Source organism: Podarcis pityusensis (genome assembly GCF_964106645.2).
Source record: "Podarcis pityusensis genome assembly, chromosome: 8".
Classification (NCBI taxonomy): domain Eukaryota; kingdom Metazoa; phylum Chordata; class Lepidosauria; order Squamata; family Lacertidae; genus Podarcis; species Podarcis pityusensis.
In genome coordinates, this window is record NC_138033.1 from 31,272,774 (window position 1) to 31,292,433 (window position 19,660).

General features: G+C 45.9%; 1 protein-coding gene across 5 annotated transcripts in view; it reads right to left on the minus strand.

Moving 5' to 3' along the window:
* Positions 1 to 19,660, minus strand: part of ADGRB2 (adhesion G protein-coupled receptor B2) — a 238,809-nt gene that overhangs the window by 41,981 nt on the left and 177,168 nt on the right. For all 5 annotated transcript variants that reach the window (XM_081019589.1, XM_081019591.1, XM_081019592.1 and 2 more), the window contains exons 7-15: positions 19,532 to 19,633; positions 16,652 to 16,758; positions 15,589 to 15,783; positions 14,398 to 14,466; positions 14,211 to 14,319; positions 13,462 to 13,608; positions 12,406 to 12,481; positions 12,197 to 12,299; positions 11,214 to 11,257 (exon numbers count right to left, since the gene is read on the minus strand). In XM_081019589.1, the coding sequence (XP_080875715.1) occupies positions 11,214 to 11,257; positions 12,197 to 12,299; positions 12,406 to 12,481; positions 13,462 to 13,608; positions 14,211 to 14,319; positions 14,398 to 14,466; positions 15,589 to 15,783; positions 16,652 to 16,758; positions 19,532 to 19,633 (952 nt within the window). The remainder of the gene's footprint in view (positions 1 to 11,213; positions 11,258 to 12,196; positions 12,300 to 12,405; positions 12,482 to 13,461; positions 13,609 to 14,210; positions 14,320 to 14,397; positions 14,467 to 15,588; positions 15,784 to 16,651; positions 16,759 to 19,531; positions 19,634 to 19,660) is intronic.

The window sequence follows — 19,660 nt, forward strand, 5'->3', positions numbered from 1 at the left end:
TGGAAGGGGAAGTATTCAGGCACCCAGCTGTTTCAGAGCAAACTGGTAGGCTCTACAGATATGTGTGCATGTAGCACACTAAAATCAGAACGGAATAATTTTCAGTTGCTTTCCTTAACCCTCTTCACTTCCTTCCTGTCTCTTTCGTGGAAGTACTTTCTCTGAGCCGCTTCCTCTTCCCGCTGGAGATTCAGCTCTGCTTTGCCCTGTGCATGCTTTGTCTCCTACCTCTCCCTTGTGTGTACAAGCAACGTTCGAGACTGAAGCCCAGGAGCAAAGAGCAGGCCCACAGCACCCTGAAAGCCCAGAGCAGGCCTAGAGGGGCACATAGACTATGTGGGGTAAGGCTGCAGGCCACATCTGGCTTGGGACTTTCCCCAGCCCTTGGCATTATTAGGTGCCCAAAAATAGCTTCTCAAAAATGACTGACATTTAGTTTGGTACACCGTCGGCTCAAATCTCTCTGACATTGTCATCTCCTATTCATGTTTCCATTTCAAGCTTCACATATTGCAGCAGCCTTTGTCAAGGTAGTGCCCCCCAGAAGTTTTAAGATGAAACCCCCATCATCCCCAGTCAGTGCACCCGCCTAAAAAAAAGGATAGTCTCTGTGGCCCTGATGTCACTCCAGCTGACTGGGGTAGTCTTGGGAGAAGCATTGAAGAGGGTGATGGCTCAATGATGAAGTGCATGTATTCTATGAATGGAAGCCCTGCCATGTTCAGCACTCAGCACCTCTAGCCAAAAAGGGCTCTCAGGTAATAGGGCTGAGAATAGCCTCCTTCTACCCAAGGCCTTGGAGAACTGCTGCCAGCCAGAGCAGATAGTATAAAGCTATGGAGATGGAAAGTGGCATCATTCCAGAACAGACTATTTGTCCAGTATTGCCTATTATGGTGGTTTTCCCAGTAGTGAGGTATGGAAGTGAGAGCTGGAACATAAAGAAGGCTGATCACCGAAGAATTGATGCTTTTGAATTCTGGTGCTGGAGGAGACTCTTGAGAGAGTTCCATGGACTGCAAGAAGATCAAACCTATCCATTCTTAAGGAAATCAGCCCTGAGCAGTGGCGTAGTGTGGGGGGTGCAGGGGGGGCCGGCTGCACCGGGCGCAACATGGGGGGGGCGCGCTCGCACTCGCAGCTCTCTGCCCCTACCTGGCTCACTCTCTCTCTCTCACTGCAGTGCTGGCTGTGCGAATCCGATCCGAGCCGCTGGGTTGCCGCCCACTGTGGAGGGGGTGGGTGCCAGGCGTGCAGTGCGGAGAGAGAGCGAGGGACTATCTGGGGGAGGGACAGTGCAGCGGCCGCCCAGCGCAGCGCTGAGCGCGGGAGAGAACCACACCAGACCAGCCCAGGCAGCAGCAAGAAGAAGCTAGCAGTGGCGGCAGGTTAGGGGTTAGGGGGCGCAAATTACTTGCCTTGCCCCAGGTTAGGGGGCGCAAATTACTTGCCTTGCCCCGGGTTAGGGGGCACAAATTACTTGCCTTGCCCCGGGTGCTGACAACCCACGCTACGCCGCTGGCCCTGAGTGTTCAATGGAAGGACAGATCGTGAAGCTGAGGCTCCAATACTTTGGCCACCTCATGAGAAGAGAAGACTCCCTGGAAAAGACCCTGATGTTGGGAAAGATGGAGGGCACAAGGAGAAGGGGACGACAGAGGACGAGATGGTTGGATAGTGTTCTCGAAGCTACCAGCATGAGTTTGACCAAACTGCGGGAGGCAGTGGAAGACAGAAGTGCCTGGCGTGCTCTGGTCCATGGGGTCACGCAGAGTCAGACACGACTAAATGACTAAACAACAACAACAGCCTATTATGGCTGGAAGTAGCTCTCCAGGATCCTAGGCAGAGAAGACTCTTTCACATCACCTCCTACCTCTTCCTTCCAACCGGAGATCCCAGTGGTTGAATCTGGCATGCAATGCAAGTGCTCTTTGGCAAACAATGCATGTGCTCTACCACTAAGCTACATTCTCTCTCCCAAACTAGAAGCAGCAGTGGTCTGAATCAGTATAATAGAACTTAACGTGTTCAGTGGAAAACAGAGGCATTGACTCCTTTCATTCACAGTGCCAAGACTTTGATCTTGTTTACCTACTCCACACCTGTTGGGGAAGCAGTGGATATTGCTGGCTGAGTAGACTGTAAATTCTATGGAGGTTTCAGCATCCTCAATAACCACAGACTGCTGAGGCTGGGACCTCCAATTTCTTTATTCGGCTAAAAGGGAAGCATTCTTTCTCTGAGCTGGAAGAAGCACTGCAGCAGAAATGCAATTTTGTTTACTTGTAAACTGCACTGAAAGGATTTGCATCCTGAGAGGCAGGATGTAATTAATTGTAATAAATAAATACATGGCTATGATGTACGGCAGAGATAGTGGCAACTGCTCTTTCTGATCTCAGATGTGCAGATACATCAGAAGAGCTTCTGCTTCACCAGCACATTTAGCATCTGCTGGCACAGAAAACTCCCCTCTCTGGTCACACATTTCTAAATGGTTAAGAAGAACTGAGAAGCCATTTTTTAAGGGTCAGGCACAGTAGGAAGATGCTGTATCTATGCTGTATCCATCAATAAGTCTAAAGGAGAAGACGGGAGATATTCTGGATGGGCCAGAAGATGGAGCCAGGTCAAGAGGAGAAGAAGGGGTTAAAAATCAGACACGATGGGTTTTGTAGGATTGCCAAACTTTAGAACTTCAGTTTGTGTTAAGATGAAGGCAGGAGATAAATCACAGAATGTAGCTGCACATGGTTTCAAGCTGTGGGACTCCTTGGACTTTTACTAGAGTTTCTCAATGAGGAGATCAGCCATGTTGGCCAAGCGTCTCCAACAAACTGCTTGCAGGTATGCAAAAGAATTATTGGTACTTTCTGGGCCATACTGTTCTAGTCCATGTGAATAAACTATAAGACCCAACAGGCCCACCACATAAATCAAGGGTGGACCCTGGAACAATGTCCCAGATTCCTCTGCAATATACAGGTATGTGCCTATACTCTACATTTAACCAGGTATGGAGGGGTTGCTTGGCAGTCAAGTCAATATGTTTAGGCAGAATGACTCACAACCCTGGAAGTAAAACAAGGAGCTGCTACTATCAAGATTCTGTTAGGTACAACTGGTGCACTGTGTAGAATCTATAAAGGATGCAGCCCATAAGAACATAGGAAGAGTCTTGCTCCTAGATCAGGCCAAGGGCAGAATTCTGCTCTCATAGTGGTGAACCACATGCCTTATGCAGAAAGCCCACATAAGGGTGAGTGCAGTAGTGCTCTTCCCACTTGAAATTCTCAACAACTGGTATTCAGAGGCACATTGCCTCTGACAGTGGAGGCAGGACATAGCCATCATGGGCTGTAGCCCATACCCAGAAGGCTTGTCAACTGTATTAGACTAGGAAAAATGAGTACAGGAAAAGAGGTGAGGGGTTTGCAAGCAGTAGCAGCAGGGATGCAGTAGGGAGTAGGAGAAGATGCTGTTGCAACACTTGCGCCCATCACTCAGCCAAAATGTTCAGCCAACTGCTACTCAGAATGAGTGAGAAGCTTAGAGGATCAGGAGGCAGGAGTGGCACTCAAGAGATGTGGTTCTGCTATGATGTTAGCATCCATCTGTCTTCGGAGACAATGGAGGGGTTCTCCTGGAGGGGGGGATGAGGTCAAAATGCTGGATGGTTTCAGTGCCTGCTGAGACTGTAGAGACCGATGTGGGAGAGACATGCTTTGTTGCAGTTGGGGCAGATGAAGGCGTCCAGTTCTGCTGCTGCAGATGCACCATGGTGTTTCTTCTCTGCGCTCCTCCCAGTGGCAATTCCTCCTCTAGTCACTGCTGTGGATACACAACTAGTCTGCTTGTTTTTGCAGGCACTGCAGTCATCTGTGAGGGATTACCACATGGCAGGGTTGGTGTTGCCAGTCTCCATGTCACCTTTGCAGACACCTTTATAATGCAGAATTTGAGGATGCCCACAGCACCCAGAGACAAAGAGCTGCTGAATGCCAACTGCTGGGAGGTTACAGTGGGAGTGGGCTATTGCCCTCGAACCCTGCCTGGAGGCTTTCAGAAGCAGCTGATTGGCCATAGTTAAAAGTAGGATGCTCGACTAGATAGACCTTTTGTCTAATCAGGCAGGCAACCGAAGAAATGTCCTGGCGCACTCTTTGTATCTTTAAGGGACCTTTAAGCTCTGTAATTATTCTGTAGCTAAGCAATACAGCAGCACTGGCAGATAGATGGACAAGCCTCCAAAGAATGGCAACAGAACACTTGAATTCCCAAGGTTTTACTGGAGTAATTTATCAAATGCTATTTATTAGGAAACAAAACACAGAGACTCACAAGCAAAAATGAGACAGTAACACTGAATTATAAAAGCTAACTTATGCTGCAGGATACTGAAAGTGTGTGTGTGTGTGTGTGTGTGAGAGAGAGAGAGAGAGAGAGAGAGAGAGAGAGAGAGAGAGAGAGATTGCTTCCCCACTTTTCTTCCACTGTTTCCCCAGTGGTCACCCATTCAAGTGCTGACCAGATGCAGATAGCTTCAATAAGGTGGTGGCTACATGTGCCTTCAGACCATACCACTGGAAGAAGGCTGGACTCTCAAGTCTTCCTACAGATCAGGCTACTATAAGTTTTTCACAAAGCACTTCACACTTATGCCGTGCCTAGAAAACATGGATCTGAGCAGTGTTCTGCTTGACCCACACTTTCTAGGCACAGGTCAGAGTGGTTTTTCCCCTGCCCCGCTCCTTTCCAAGGGAAAACCCACTCTTTAGTGATAGATCAGAACAAATGGCACTCCAGAAAAACCCCAATTGCAATTTGCTCCAATTGAACACTAAAGAACAGTTTTCCTTGGTGGAATTGGGTGGGGGGCAAGCAGTAGGACAAGAGGAAGTGTGCATAAGCCCCAAGTCTCTTGTTCCCTAGGCACTGCTTGGGTTGAAGGGAAGTGGTTTGCTATATCAGTTGAAACACAAATATTAACACTTGTTTGGAAAGGAAACAAAATGCCGATAGGAGATGACTGTCTTATAGAGCCATGTGACTTCTGCCCAATGGGGTCTCACAGCTTGGTATATAATAACTAATTTCCTACAAATGTAAACATCTGTGCATCACCCAACATATTAAACCCTACTTCCTTGTAGTTCAAATTCACATTAAAGCATGCAAACGAAGCAACACATGCAGGCATCTGCTTCAGCTGGATATGAGTTCCAGTGATTAACAAGTTTGCAGGAGTTATCACCAAATAACTCTCCATGTTGAATGTCCATTCACTGTTCATGAACTATCCTCATGAGGTGTGGAAATCTCTCTTCTCACCTAAATTCTTTGATGTGAAGGGAGACCCCACTTCAAAGGAAGGGCGCAATCTTAGTCACTTTGCATTGCAAGCATCATAGGTACAGATCAAAGAGTTTTTAAAGGGTTATCTGCTGCAGGAACAAATCCATCATTTGTGGAAGATATCTTTGGTGGCAGAAGAATGTCTAATGGATTTCTTTGAAACTTGCAATTAAACTGACAGAGTTTCGCTTAGAGAAATTAAGAAGGCTCAAATCCACAGGAGAAACAAACATGAGAGCTCTTTTGGCCAGAAGAAGAAAGAAACATAAAACCCATTGAATAGCTTGGATCCAAACCTTATTAGTGCACGGATAGCAGACAATGAGGAGTCCCACCTAAATTACTCTGAACTACTCTAGGAAAAGCATGAGGCCATTATGCAAATAGATACAGACATGATTGCTTCCAACTAAATCATACTCTATGCACTGAACTCATGACAAACTTAAGCCTACTTATATCAATTGGTCTACTCTGAGTACAGTGGTACCTCGCAAGACGAATGCCTCGCAAGACAAAAAACTCGCTAGACGAAAGGGTTTTTTGTTTTTTGAGCTGCTTCGCAAGACGATTTTCCCTATGGGCTTGCTTCGCAAGACGGAAACGTCTTGCAAGTTTGTTTCCTTTTTCTTAACACCGTTAATACAGTTGCGACTTGACTTCGAGGAGCAACTCATAGAACACGGTGTGGTAGCCTTTTTTGAGGTTTTTAAAGACTTTGGTGATTTTTGAAGCTTTTCCAAAACTTTCCCGACACCGTGCTTCGCAAGACGAAAAAAATCGCAAGACGACAAAACTCGCGGAACGAATTAATTTCGTCTTGCGAGGCACCACTGTATGACTTAGTTGGATATAACCCATATGAAATAAAAAAAGATAAGTGATACAGGGGTACAACATTGCTTGTCCTTTTCCATTGTTGCCAGTAAGCAAGGTAAGGGTCAGGATGGTAAGTAAAAGAGCTCAAATAAGAAAACATATCTCCTTAATAAAAGCTGTAAGTCCTATTTTTTGTGTTACACAGCTGCTCACTGACTAGGTTCCACAATTCATCTAAGGAGGAGGCAGGTGAGATGTAACAACATGGTTACATCTTACCCCAACTCCTTTCCTCTTGGGCTGGTTATGTCAGTTTGAAAAGTACTTGTCCTGTGGAAAGAAGAGATTCTTCTCGTGAGTCCCCATTTCCCCCCCTCTTACTCAGATTAAAATATGATCCAAATGAGAATTTCCATCTTACCACCACCAACATTCAGTTGCCCATTGGAAAACTATGATTCACAAAGCCTTCAATGCTGTATCCATTTATCTGGTAGTAAATTCCACTGGATTTTCTGCTGAGTAGGCAGCAAAAATTACTATGTAAGAGTGTTGGAGGGAAGTGAGAGGGCAAAATCTCCCTCTTCTTATTTTGCAGTGGGAATGCTACCCTAGACCTGTACTTCTTAATGGAAGAGTGAGGAGGGAGTTTTGGGGATGTGATTAGGTGGGATGTACAGAGTCAGAGCGGGTGGGAGAGCTAGCCAATTTGCACTGGCTCAGAAATGAACTGTGTTATTTCCCCCAATTACTATTGGGATAGCTGTGTTCATTTCCAAGCCAAGTCAAGCAGAGCTGGGGAGCTTCCCCAACTCTAGGGAAAAGCTAACTTCTTATTGATTGTCCCATGCAGTTTCTCTTTACAGCTAAAGCCAGGAATTAAAGTTATAAAACAAATGGGGGGAAGTGATTCAATGGACAAATGCTTGTTTTGCATGCAAAGGATCCTAGGTTAAATACCTGTTACTTCCAGGTAGGGCTGGGGAAAATTCACTCGAAAAACCCTGGAGAGCCACTCCCAGTTAGTGGAAGCAGTAACGAGCTATGTGGAATAACAGTTTGACTTGGCAGAAAGCTGTTCCCTATGTTCCTATTAATCAGTCCTTGATGGAGATTAGGGGAATAACTTGGTTAGGAGTCATAAGGAGCCACAGAACAAGAAAACGGAGGAGGAGGCATCAGCAGCAAAAGGGGCTTAAATTCTCAGTGGGTGGGAATGGGCACACAATTCTAGCTGCCTCACACGTAGCTCTTGCTACTGGTTATTCGTAAATGTCTCCAAGAATTACATTTGCCTCAGCCTACAATTCTAAGGTCTCCTCCAAATTCCATTGGCAACAGGAATGTCTAACATCTGGCCCAGGCTCAATCCCAACTCCCACCCACACAAATGTTTCTGTCGTCCCAATTTTGTATACAGAAGTGGTAAATATATATATTTTTTAAATGAAGCAGACATAGCATTTAGTTCCTGCCTAGCTCAGTGCCCCATTTGGAAGGCAAAGTTCTCCCTCTGCAAACATCAGATTTAGCATTTCACTAGTGGGAAGAGGGTGAGAACCCCCCATCTCAGCTGAGTTGCTGGGTAGGTGAATGTGTGAATGCAAGAATATTGGTGGCTGCACTCACTGCTGGTGAATGTGCCCCTTGGGTCAGAAACAGTTAACTCGTCCCGGTCTAGAAGAACAGCTTCAACTACTGCATCAGCTTGTGGGTGTGCCTCTCTGTTGTTCTGAAGCCCAGCTGAAGGCTTAAGTGCAAACCAAGAGATGAGCACTGCAGCTACTCCTGTTACAACGTGTTTCAGAGGGGAATCTGTCCTATTTTATCCTCTGCCACTGTCCTCCCTCCCGGCCAGCTGATAATGAATTACATCTGGCAAGCAGGAGGCATCCATCTCTAAGCACCCGCTAATCAATAGCTGTTATTAACAAAGTTAACCCACAGTGGGGAGTGCAGAGGGGAGGGGCAGTTGGCCTCGTTAAGGGAGCCTGTCACTCTTGGCACAGGCGAGGAAGCGAGAAGAGATATTGTCAGGTTCCTTTTTGATGTATAATAATGAAATGTGCAACTACAATGCTGTGCTGCAAATGAGGGACATTTCAGCACTGAAGGACTGGATAGCTCTCCTTGCCAGCTCCAGGTAGCATGGAGAGAAAGAAAGGAGAGGGATGAGGATCTCACAATCCCTGCTGCTTTGCTTAAGACCTACATTCTGCAATCTTGGGGGAGAGAAGCTTTATCAAAAACCAGTATCTGGGCATTGTGTCTTTGGAGAAGAGATATGGAATAGCTGCATCCTTCATAGCCTCTGTGGGATAGTGGCTGGAGTGCTGGACAAGGACCTGGAAGACCAGGGTTCAAATCCATCCTCAGCCATGAAGCACACCGGATGACCTTGGGTCAGTCACAGTTTCTTAGTCTAACCCTCCTCGCAGGATCATAGTGATGATAAAAAGGGGAGAGGCAGTACTAAATACTCCACCTTGAGCTCATTGGAGGAAAGGAAGGATATAAATGTAAATCATCATCAAATACAATTGCAGAAAAACAGTGCTGAAAAAAGGAAAAGGAAAATCTTCTTTACACTGAAAAGTTCTCGAAGTAGGTGTCCATAACTGAGAGAGGGAGAGAGGTGTTGCAATGTAAGAATAGCTAACTGGGTGGTCCTCCTCTGCCCAAGCTATCCAAGTATCTACAAGTCAGCTGTGAAACAAGAAACCTGCTTTATGGATTTATTAAGATATACCAGGCATGTCCAATTCCCAAGAGACTGCAATCTACTCCCACTATAAAAAAAAACTGGCAGTTATCTACCCATTGGCTTTTTGGGGGGAGGAAGCAAAGACCCAAAGTTGTTGAACAACAAGGTTGAATTAATCCTGAATTGGGCCTGGTCTGAAATGAGTTGAGGTAGTTTCAGATGGGTCCCAAGTAGGTTGAATCATTCTGAAGGGCTTTGTACTGATCCTGGACCTATTAGTAGAGTGGATCCCTTGCAGAAGTGCTACCATGCCTCCAGCTTTTATGAACTCATGTGAAGAAAGTACAAGAATAAGAAAGTTATGGCCATTTTACTTTTAATTTTTTCATTTCATTTTTTGAACAAAGCAAATTTTAAAGTGGCCAGCACAGAAAACCTGGATTTTACTGCCTGAAATTTGTAAGGATTAATCCCCTCTTGAGGGAATACCATGACTCCATGCACCTATGTGGAAAAAAACAGATATGTCATGGCCATTTTGGTTTCCCAGTGCAAGTTAATGGGAGGACTGAAGGCTTGCATTTCTGGATTTGGGGTTTGACTCAATTCAAAGCAAATCAGGGCCACAAATCAAGGTCTGAATTGAATTGGGGTGCTGCTGCTTGTGCAGCCTTAAAGGTAAAGGTAAAGGTAAAGGTAAGGGACCCCTGACCATTAGGTCCAGTCGTGACTGACTCTGGGGTTGCAGCACTCATCTTGCTTTATTGGCCGAGGGAGCTGGGTCATGTGGCCAGCATGACTAAGCCGCTTCTGGCGAACCAGAGCAGCGCACGGAAACACAGTTTACCTTCCCGCCGGAGCAGTACCTATTTATCTACTTGTACTTTGATGTGCTTTCGAACTGCTAGGTTGGCAGGAGCAGGGACCGAGCAACAGAAGCTCACCCCCTCGCGGGGATTCGAACTGCCGACCTTCTGATCGGCAAGTCCTAGGCTCTGTGGTTAAACCCACAGCGCCACCCGTGTCCCTTAGCCATCACTAACTCTTATAGTAGCAAACTCCTGATGTTGTTTTTTTTGGGGTCCATTTTGGATCTTCCAACATTCAGCTTCACTTGCTCCTCCTAAGTTCTTGTATCATGAAAAAGTGAGAGGATCTCTCTGTCTACTTTCTCCTCGCTGTGCATAATTTTATGCACCTCTATTAAGTCCCACTATACTTGCCTTTCCCCCCTAAACTAAAAAGCCTAAATGAAGGTCACCCTGTGAAAACCACATATGAGCAGAAAATTGAGTCTGGCCAATCTCAACATAACCTTCAAGCTGATGGACTCAGCTAGGGAGTCTATTAGGCAGAATGGCAGGTAGAATGCCAACAGAATTTCTAAACTATTCTGGGCCTCAAATTCTAGGAGCACACCTTCCTTTGTAGGCAAGACAGCCAGCCACTGGGTAATTTTGAAGAGCCAAAATACTTTTACAGATTGCTGTCATTCCACATCCAGGGGCAGAGACAATATTGATGGCCCTCCATCCTAAAGTGATACTACTACAAAAACATATCTGAGCAAACAAAGATGCCGCAGCCAACCAGGTATCTCACTGATGCACAAAGATCCCATCCTGAATGTATTACGTAAGAGAGGAGAAAGACAGAGACAAAAGGTCTTGCTCCTTGCAGTCTCGAGTTCATAACAATATTCTCACTCCCACCCTCTCAATTCAAACAGGCTCCCCATACATCCATCCTTCTTTCTCCAAGGTCCAACTACTGTAATCCCTCCAACACATAACATAGGCAAAGAACGACTCTGACCCAACACTTCTAAGATGGCTTTTACAGATGTCAAACCTTCAGTACATGGTCACAGAAAAGCTACAGTGGAAAGATTCAGTAGGATCCAGCTCATGGGGCTAACCTAACACAACATCTGCAACTCAGAAGTGCAATTAGCCACTCGCCTATTCCCTGCATTTGAGTAGCAATGTAGTGCCTAGCCAGGGGTGAGTGTTATTACAATGCTCTCCTGCCAGTTAGTATTCCTTCCTGCCACAGGGGGAGAATCTAGTGTCCAGGAGAGTGGGAATGGCAAAACAGAAATGGAAGAAATAGGATAACATTAACAGTGGGTTAAAAATGACTGTTTGCAAGGGATGACCCGTGTAGATGCATCTTGTAGCTGTCCCCACACAAACTTCATTCCTATGCACTAGAGACTTCCCTGCTACCCAAATCAGTCACCCTTCCCCTCTCTTAGTCATATGGGTGTGCCCACCATCTGCATGTGTGCTCTTACACAAACCCACACTATAGCAGGATGAAGTGTACTTACACTTTGGTGTACTCCCAAGTCACACACTGTGGATGCGAGGTGCCCTGTGGACAAAGCAGAGAAGGAGTGTGATCAGTTGGGTGTCAAGTGCCAGCATGACTAAACTGGGTATTGTGAATACAATGAATATAATTTTCTGGTTTCAGTGGCTACTTATGAGGGGTTTGGTTTTGTCCTCAAAAGGGCAAAGCTCTGCCCAGATGTGCAATCTATTTCAGAAGGTTGCATTTCAGAAGGGCTTATTGTCAGCTGCCCTAAGAGCAGTGCTTGAAGGGCAGGATAGAAACGTCCTTAATAATGAAAGATCTTCACCATCTGATTCAAAGGAGAATTCTTACTCCTTAAAAAAACTTTTTAAAAAGAAGAAGAAGTTGCCATGCTGAGCAAAAATACATTGAGCCATGGAATATTTTTCTTTTCTTTTTCAGAGAAGTCTTATTAAAGAGGATTTTCCCTTGACAAAAATATTTTCAGATTGCACAGGGAATAAATACCAGACTGTGTTGCTGTTTCTTTCTGTGCTCATTTCTCTTTTTATTAATAATTCTTTTTGTTCCACAATTGTTGTTTTTCTCCCTGACCACCAACCCCCCAAAGACTAATGGGGGGGGGGGGGAGAGCACGTCTCCCCTTACCTTGCCAGACATATATTGTTTTCATTAGGGAAATTCACTTTCCCTTGAAACCCAAGGCTGTTTTCTACTTGAAATTCTGTGATTGTGGGTATTTTGTACCAACTATGTTTGAGGGGAACACAAGTCACCTTCATTATCCAGCTTTTGTTGTATGCTGAAGATACACCTCTTCATGCTGTCTCTTGAAAGACATGTATTTTAGGACACACTCTACTTGTGACTTAAATTTGTTTTAAAGTGTTTTAAATGTTGTATTTCACACTGATGTGATTTTCCCTTGGACCTCATCGTGAAGGGCGGGCACTAATGGGTATGGGCACTACAGCAGGAGAACCTTATACCACTTACATTGATGATATGGGACAACTCCACCATGATCAAGGGCTCCATGGCCTTGGTTGGGGGCTTCACTGTCACCGTGAGAACTTTGGACATGACAGCCAGAGGACTTCTGTGGGTGGAAGAGAAACAGGTTGTTTGCAAGCAATCCTTTTGGCATTTGAGTGTGTGATGTCATGCACATACCCCTTCCACATGCCACCTCCACAGCCACTCACCTAGGAGGAGGCAGGATTAATCCCAATGTGCGATACAAGATGGCACCAATGACAAAATAAGATGATTCATCTGTTTCTGCAGAGAAATATGGGGGAGGGAGGAAAGAACAGTATTGATTTACAGTAGGTTGTGGTTAGAGACAGTTCTAGACCAGCTCATACTAGTTGATGGGGGAGCTCATTTGGGCTTGAACTGGAATGAGCCAGCTCTGGGCAAGGTAATTTGGATTGGCACATGCTTGAATGAAGCTGGTTAAGGTTGGCCACATTTTATGCTATGGTTCGGTTATGCTCCCATACTGGGAATATGGGAATATGACGAGGTCTGCAGGCTGTTACACCCCAACTCTCCTGAGATTCTCATTCTCCTCATACAGATGTACGGGAAGGGGAGTGCTGAAATGGCTGCTCACACTCCACCCCATTCCAAGTCAGGCCATTGGTTCATCTGGCTCTGTAGTCTGATTGGAAGCTTTGCAGGGTTTCAGGCAGGGAGCATTCCCAGTTTTACCCTGAAATATTTTGCATGCAAATCACATGCTCTATCAGTAAGCTACAGCCATTTCATTGTTACAACAAGGTCAGTTTTATTTACACTGACAGGTAGTGGCTCTCTGGGGTATAATCCTGGAGTCTTTTCCTGCCCCACCTGGAGAGGTCATGAATTTAATCTGAGGCTTTTTGTGTACCAAGTGTGTGAGCTGTGCCCCTTTCTCTTCAGGAAGAATCCAGGCTCCCTTAGCTCTCTCTTCAAAGAATGTTTAAAATCCAGATATAGAATGAGAGATCTAAGAGGCTCCCAAATTCCAGGGTCACAGAACAGTACAGGGGTGTGGGAACATAGGAAGTTGCCTTATACCAAGCCAGACCATTGTTCCATCAAGCTCAGTACGGTCTACACTGGCTGCTAGGCTTTTACACAACTCTCCAGTGTTTTGGACAGGAGTCTCTCTCTCTCAGCCCTACCTGGAGGTACCAGGGGCTGAACCTGGGAGCTAGATGCATTACCACTGAGCCGTAGCCTTTCCCCAACACACACGGACACAGACCACATACCAGATGAGGAGAGGCTGAGCACTTCCTTGGGGATGAAGATCTTATCCTCAGAGTGGCGGGCCCAGTCTTTCATTCCACGCCGCCCCTTCATGGGGAAGTTGATGTCACTGGAGACAGCAGAAACCGGCTCTCTCTGGATGCTGATTACTGCCAAGGGTGGGAGAAAGAAAGTGGGGAGGGGAGGGTGTCACTACTGGGTATTGTGGGGGGGACTCATATTGCCCCTCTGCCAACACTCCAGACCTCTAGAGCCTCAGTGGTGGAGGGACCAAGCCTAGTATGCTAATTGGGACAGTGGGGACAGTGGACTCAGAGCCCCCTTGACTGCAAGTGAATGCGAGTGGTATTCCCTATTGTTTTTTTAAGTCTGTGAACACTACCTAAATAATTACAATGTTTCTGTAATGCTTTTGACGTTCCCCTTCCCACTGAAATGCCTGTAAATTAATGATGTATTCAATCACATTAGTTTTGGCCCCAGTAGATAGTGAGACAAGATGTGGGTTGTAGTAGAAGCTGAACTGTAGTGGAATGGAGGCAGAGCAGATTGCAACGAATGCAGGACTGGATGGAAGTTGCTGCCTTCTCACCACCATACTCAAGAAGGCCTAGCAAGTGACCTCATGGACCCTGGATTGGAGCAGACACAACCTCTAGGACTGTGGACTTGGTGTACAACCACCCTGCCCTGTTCCCTTCCCTACAACCAAGCAAGGAAGCCATCCCTCCATTCTCTTCCAGCCACTCACCCAGGTTGTCCGTGACGATGAGGGAACTCTGGAAGGCCTTGAGTGCGTCTCCGACCAGGTGGATGAAATCCTCTACCACCTTCATCAGGAGCACAGAGCCAGGCATGACCTGTGAGGCAGAAGGAGGTGTTAAAACAGGCTGGGGGTCCCCACAGCCTAGCCCCACACACAAGGCATGTCAGCTCACCTGCTGTGCATCTTCCCACTTCTCCCTGTTTTCCGCATCCACCATGTAACTGACGACTTGGAAGAACCGCTGTGGGAGCAGAGGAGAGGTTGAAGTGCAGGCGCTAGGAAGGCTCCAGCTGTCAACCTTCACCAACCTGGCACCCTGCAGATGCTTTGGACTACAGCTCCAATTAGCTCCAGCACATTGCTGGCTGGAGTTAATCAAAGATGTAGTCAAAAACATATGGAGAGTATCAGGTTGGCGAAGGATGCTGTATTCAAAATTGATTTGTGGGTAAGCAGGAGCCCCCTTGAGAAATACTGCTACTCATGAACACTGTTTTTCTTTTGTTTTTCTTTTTGCTAAAGTGTTCGTATGAAATATTAGCTGATATCATCATGTGTGTATTAAATGATTCAGCTCAGCAGGAACATCCATAACCTCAACATTTTGCAGTTGGTAAATTACATTAGGCAATTCTCCTCAAAATCCAGCTTTTGGCAGGGGAGAGGGAAGAAGCCTAAGTGCGCAGGGATGAGTGTGAAACTGTTCAGGCAGCACTGGCAAAATCTCAAGGCACAGGGAATAGCTAAGCAGAGTTTCTAGTGGTAAGAGGAGGAACACAACTGCCACAAGTCACTTAATGCAAAATAAGCAGATCTCTGCCAGCCTGTTTGATCTGCAAAAAATTATGCAAGTCACAGAATATTGCCTTTCTTGTGGAAGAATTTGGTTTTGTTTGAAAGACATCTGGATTCATGGCTTCTTGTTGCTACTACTGCCTATTAGGGATACTGGACTATTTTGCCTGGTCTGCATTTCAGTGGGTCACTGAATTTTCAGTGACTTGACCTACTTTGCATTTCCTAGACTAATATGCAAATTATAACACAGTTACTCTTTTGGCCTGTAAAAATTTTGTGATGGAATTTTTGGCTCAAAATTTGCCTTTTTTGGGGGTGGGGAATGCAGACAAAAATTCATTTTTAGGAGAAAATATTTAAATGTTCATTTTTGTGTGTTTTAATCATAGAAAAAGAGACAGAATGGACTCATGACTGAACACATGGAAAGCTGACACTAACAGGAAATTGGCTGATTTGTCCATCCCTGACTCTGTCATATAGTGAGGAAAACAAGCCCCTTTAGTTACAATGGCCCTGCGACACGTGTGCCTTGAAACTGCATCTTTCCCATCCAGAATGGTACCTGAACATCATCTGAGGAAGGGATGTAGGTGGCTCTCTTGTAAGTGTCTGTGACATTGCGCAGGATCTCCACTGAGAAGAGCAGGTCTCCGCTGTAGTACGTCTTCCGGGCTACAAGCTCCAGCAGGCCACGGACCACCTGAGACATTCCCTCACCCGCCAGCATGCGCTGCCCCTTGGCCAAATGCTCTCGGAGCTTTGATCAGATGGAGGAGTGTGGGAAGAGAGAGAAAGAGATGGAGAAAGATAAGGCCAGGGATGGAGTAGGATCTGTGTGCCATTAGGCTTACATTGAGAGACCCTGAGCAGAGGAATCTCTAGCCAAGGCCCATTGTAATTCAGTGGAAGAGCAGCACACCTGGTTTGCATGCCCAAAGCTCCTGTTTCAATCCCCAGGAACGCCAGTGAAAAAGGATTTCATGTAACAGGTCCGCCAATGCAGAGCAGCTTCCACCCACCCGGTGCCCTCCAGGTGTTTTGGACTTTATAACTTCCATCAGTCCTAGCAAGTATGGCCAGCTGGCTGGCTGGGGCTGATGGGATCTGTACCTCAAAACATCTCGAGGGCACAAAGCTGGTGAAAGCTGGTACAGATAATACGAAGATAAACGTGTCAACAGACTACATCAGTATAAGGCAGATCCTGGGACTAAGGGCTTGTTTCTGAGCAGGCACACAAAGGATTGCATGTTCCTGTGATAATTACTTAATTAAATACTTCCCCAACACATTTTGCACTACCTTTGCCAGGGGAGAATGCAAATCCATACACACATGTTTGCCCACCAACAAGCTCATCACTGAAAACGCCAGCATCAGTCATAATTGATTTGATTGGTATTCAGTGCATTCACCTAAACTGATTTTGCCTACTGCATTTTCTGTGCAGTTTGTGCACCTCTCCCTTCCCATGCTTAGCAGTACCTGTCCCACCCCTACATCAACCCCTCCCCTTTTATATATATATATATATAAAGACAAGATAGGGAAAGGCCTGAGATCATAGCCAAAAGGGATAAAGGGGAAGAGAGAAGGTCTGTTTGCCAGCCAGAGTCTGCACCTACTGAGAGATGTAAGTATCGGTACTCGTGGGAGATGCAGCGTGCGAAGCTGGGCGTGCCCCAGAAAGCCACGCCTTGGGAGTTGAGCAAGCACCGGCGGCTGGCAGACCCTAGGAAAGAAGGTAAACCAACAGGTAGCACTTGTGGCTAAAGGTGCCTCAAATGCCCAGCCACCTCCAGGCAAGTCCCCAGGAAGAATCCCAAAACAAGGGGGTGTTTGCAACAGGAAATGGGCTGAACTTTGGAGGAGAAGGGCGTCTGGTGGTCCTTTCAGGCTCACAATCTGCCCAGTAAGGCATATTTGATGCATGTACTTTTTGGGATCCCATCCTTCACCACAAATACATCACAAGGCAAGTCATCATAAGCATATTATGTAAATCCCATCACATCCAGGTACATCACAATCAAACTAAAAAGCAATCTACCTCTTCCTACCTTTGTCAGAATGACTATCTTAAAACAAACTGAACTTCAGCAGCTCTGGCAAAACAATAAAACATAAAAAAATGTTTTTGCCTAATACTGAAAGCTCACCAGTTCAGTGACAACCTAAATTAGGGTTGCCATACAGATATATCTGGAATACTGCAGTCGGCAGCAGTGTCCGGGCAGAAATTGCGGAAATGCCTGGGAAAATCCAGATGTATGGTAGCCCATGTTGGCGGTGTCATTTCTGCCATTTCCCCATAAAAATAGCTTCAAAACAGATTTTTTAAAGCAATTTTGCCCAAAAAGCTCAACAACTTTTCTGTCCGGATTTTCACTGTTTGAAATATGGCAACCCTAGCCTAAACCTCCTCTGGAAGCATGTTCCACTATTGGAGGAGGACTCTCGACTGAGAAGGCCCTATGATTCTGTCTTTAGCCACAGAGGATGCCCCAACAGCTCTCAACCCATGAAGTAGGGTGTGTATTCCCAAACCGTTTAGGGTTTTATAGACCAGCACTTGGAACTGAGCTGGGCAGCCGGTGCAGTTACAGAAACAAGCAGTGCAGATCTGTCAAGACTGGTACGTGATCTCATGCAATCTCTGGGGCATCTTTAAGAGCAGCCCCACATAGAGCATATTACAATAATCAAGTCTGGAGATTATTAGGGGATGGATTATTATGGCCAAGCGATCAGAGTTTAGGAGCAGCCGCAGCTGGCCAACTAGATGGTGTTGGAAACAACCACACAACACTGCAGCCAACTGAGCCTCTAGCAACAAGGTAGACTCAAAAAAAGGCACTCAGACTACAAACTTGGTCTTTCAGAAGGAGTGCAACCACATCCAGATGGGGCTGATCACCCAGTCCTTGGACCCCAAAACCACCAATCCATAGCACCTCCATCTTGCCAGGATTAGACTTCAGTTTATGGTCCTCATCCAGCCCACTATCAAAATGCAGATTTATCACCTGAAGAGCTTCATCTAATTTTGATGTTAAAGACAGAGCTCCCACCAGCATCCCACTCATGGAACTGCCCCTGGTGCCCACATTGTTTCTCAGGTGCCAGGAAAGGACCTTTTGATGTTCCCAGGCTCTACAGTCCTGATCTATTGGAATAGTTGTAAAGACCTGTTATAAAATGCAAAGGTCTGGTTCTTGAGCTTCTCAGCTATGCCAGCCTGGAGCTGACACACCTAAAAAAGGAGAAAAACACCTCGCTGCCTTTAACCCTAGCATGAGCAACAGGCCTTGGATGCAGCTGGCACTCTGCTCTGCTGCTCCCCAGATGAAGCTTAAGTTTCCTTCAGGGAGCTAGTTTATTTGGGTGAACATTTTGCAAATCCTTACATCCCTTGGCCCTGTCCTGCTCCTCACCATTCATCTTGAAGACTATTATCTTTAAATCCCTCTCCCCACCCAAGAAACCCCTCTCTTTCCAACTATGTTTGTAAATGTGCTTATTATGGGGCTTGAATAAAAACATTTAAAATACTGTACCTTTAATAGACATTCTCAGCAGACCATGGCACAGACATGAACTCCAGACCCAGAGAGGTCAGGGCCTCTAGTACCATCTAATTATTTTATAGAATATGATGCTCCTGGGTTCCCCATGTGCAGTGCTGAGGACAAGCCTTGCACACTGCATTCTATTTCAGTGTGGGCTTCTTTCTCCCTTAGCAACTGAGCTATTCTTTCAAGTAGTGGTGTTTATTTCCATTAAGAAACCCCAATAATGTAGAAATTGCATGCAGCCAGATCTGTGCCTTTTTCAACGCTGTTAAATTTGCAAGTGCCCACAAATCTGCAAGGGGAGCAGAGGGAATATTCAAAAGGACATATTCATTGGAGGCTTGCAAAATACAAGGCTCTGTGAAAATTTTGCAGAGGAAGCTGGAAAGAGGTTTTGGTTTTAATGAGGAGGTAAACGTGTGTGCAATCTGATTTCTTTAATATTAAGATCAACATGGGTGAAGAATGAAATGCAGGTCAATGCCCAAGAACTGGGGAGTTCATAGACACTTGTACGAAGATAGCCTTGCCAACTCAGTGCCCTCTGAATGCTATTCTACTACAACTCCCATCAGCCCCATCCAGTAGCTGGGGCTTATGGGAGTTGTGGTCCAAAACATCTGGAGAGCACTAGGTTGGTGAAGGATTCAGTAAAGAATATCACGGGGGGTTAGCAACTACCTTGGGACAGTTCTACTTTTGGGACTGAAGAAGCCAGTCATCTTGCAGTACAAACCAGAGCAGAACCATGTAGCTGAAATCTGCTCAGCTAGTGCAGACATCCCTTATGAAGTGGCAGTGCCTTGAGTCCTTAGCAGGAAACTCAGGTTGGCAGGTAGACCTGCAGGTCACCTCCTTTCATCTTGCTGTCTGTCATCCACAAGGCTTCACTCTGCTTAAAAAATGTGGATCTCCACCCATGCAGCTGCCTACCTGTAGCATTGGATGGGCATTTGTTGTAGACAATCTCACCAGCAGCAGCTTTCTTCCAAGTCATCAACATCACATACTCGTCTTTGCACATTTCATGGTAGGCTGTGGGAGGAACAAAAGAAGAGCCTT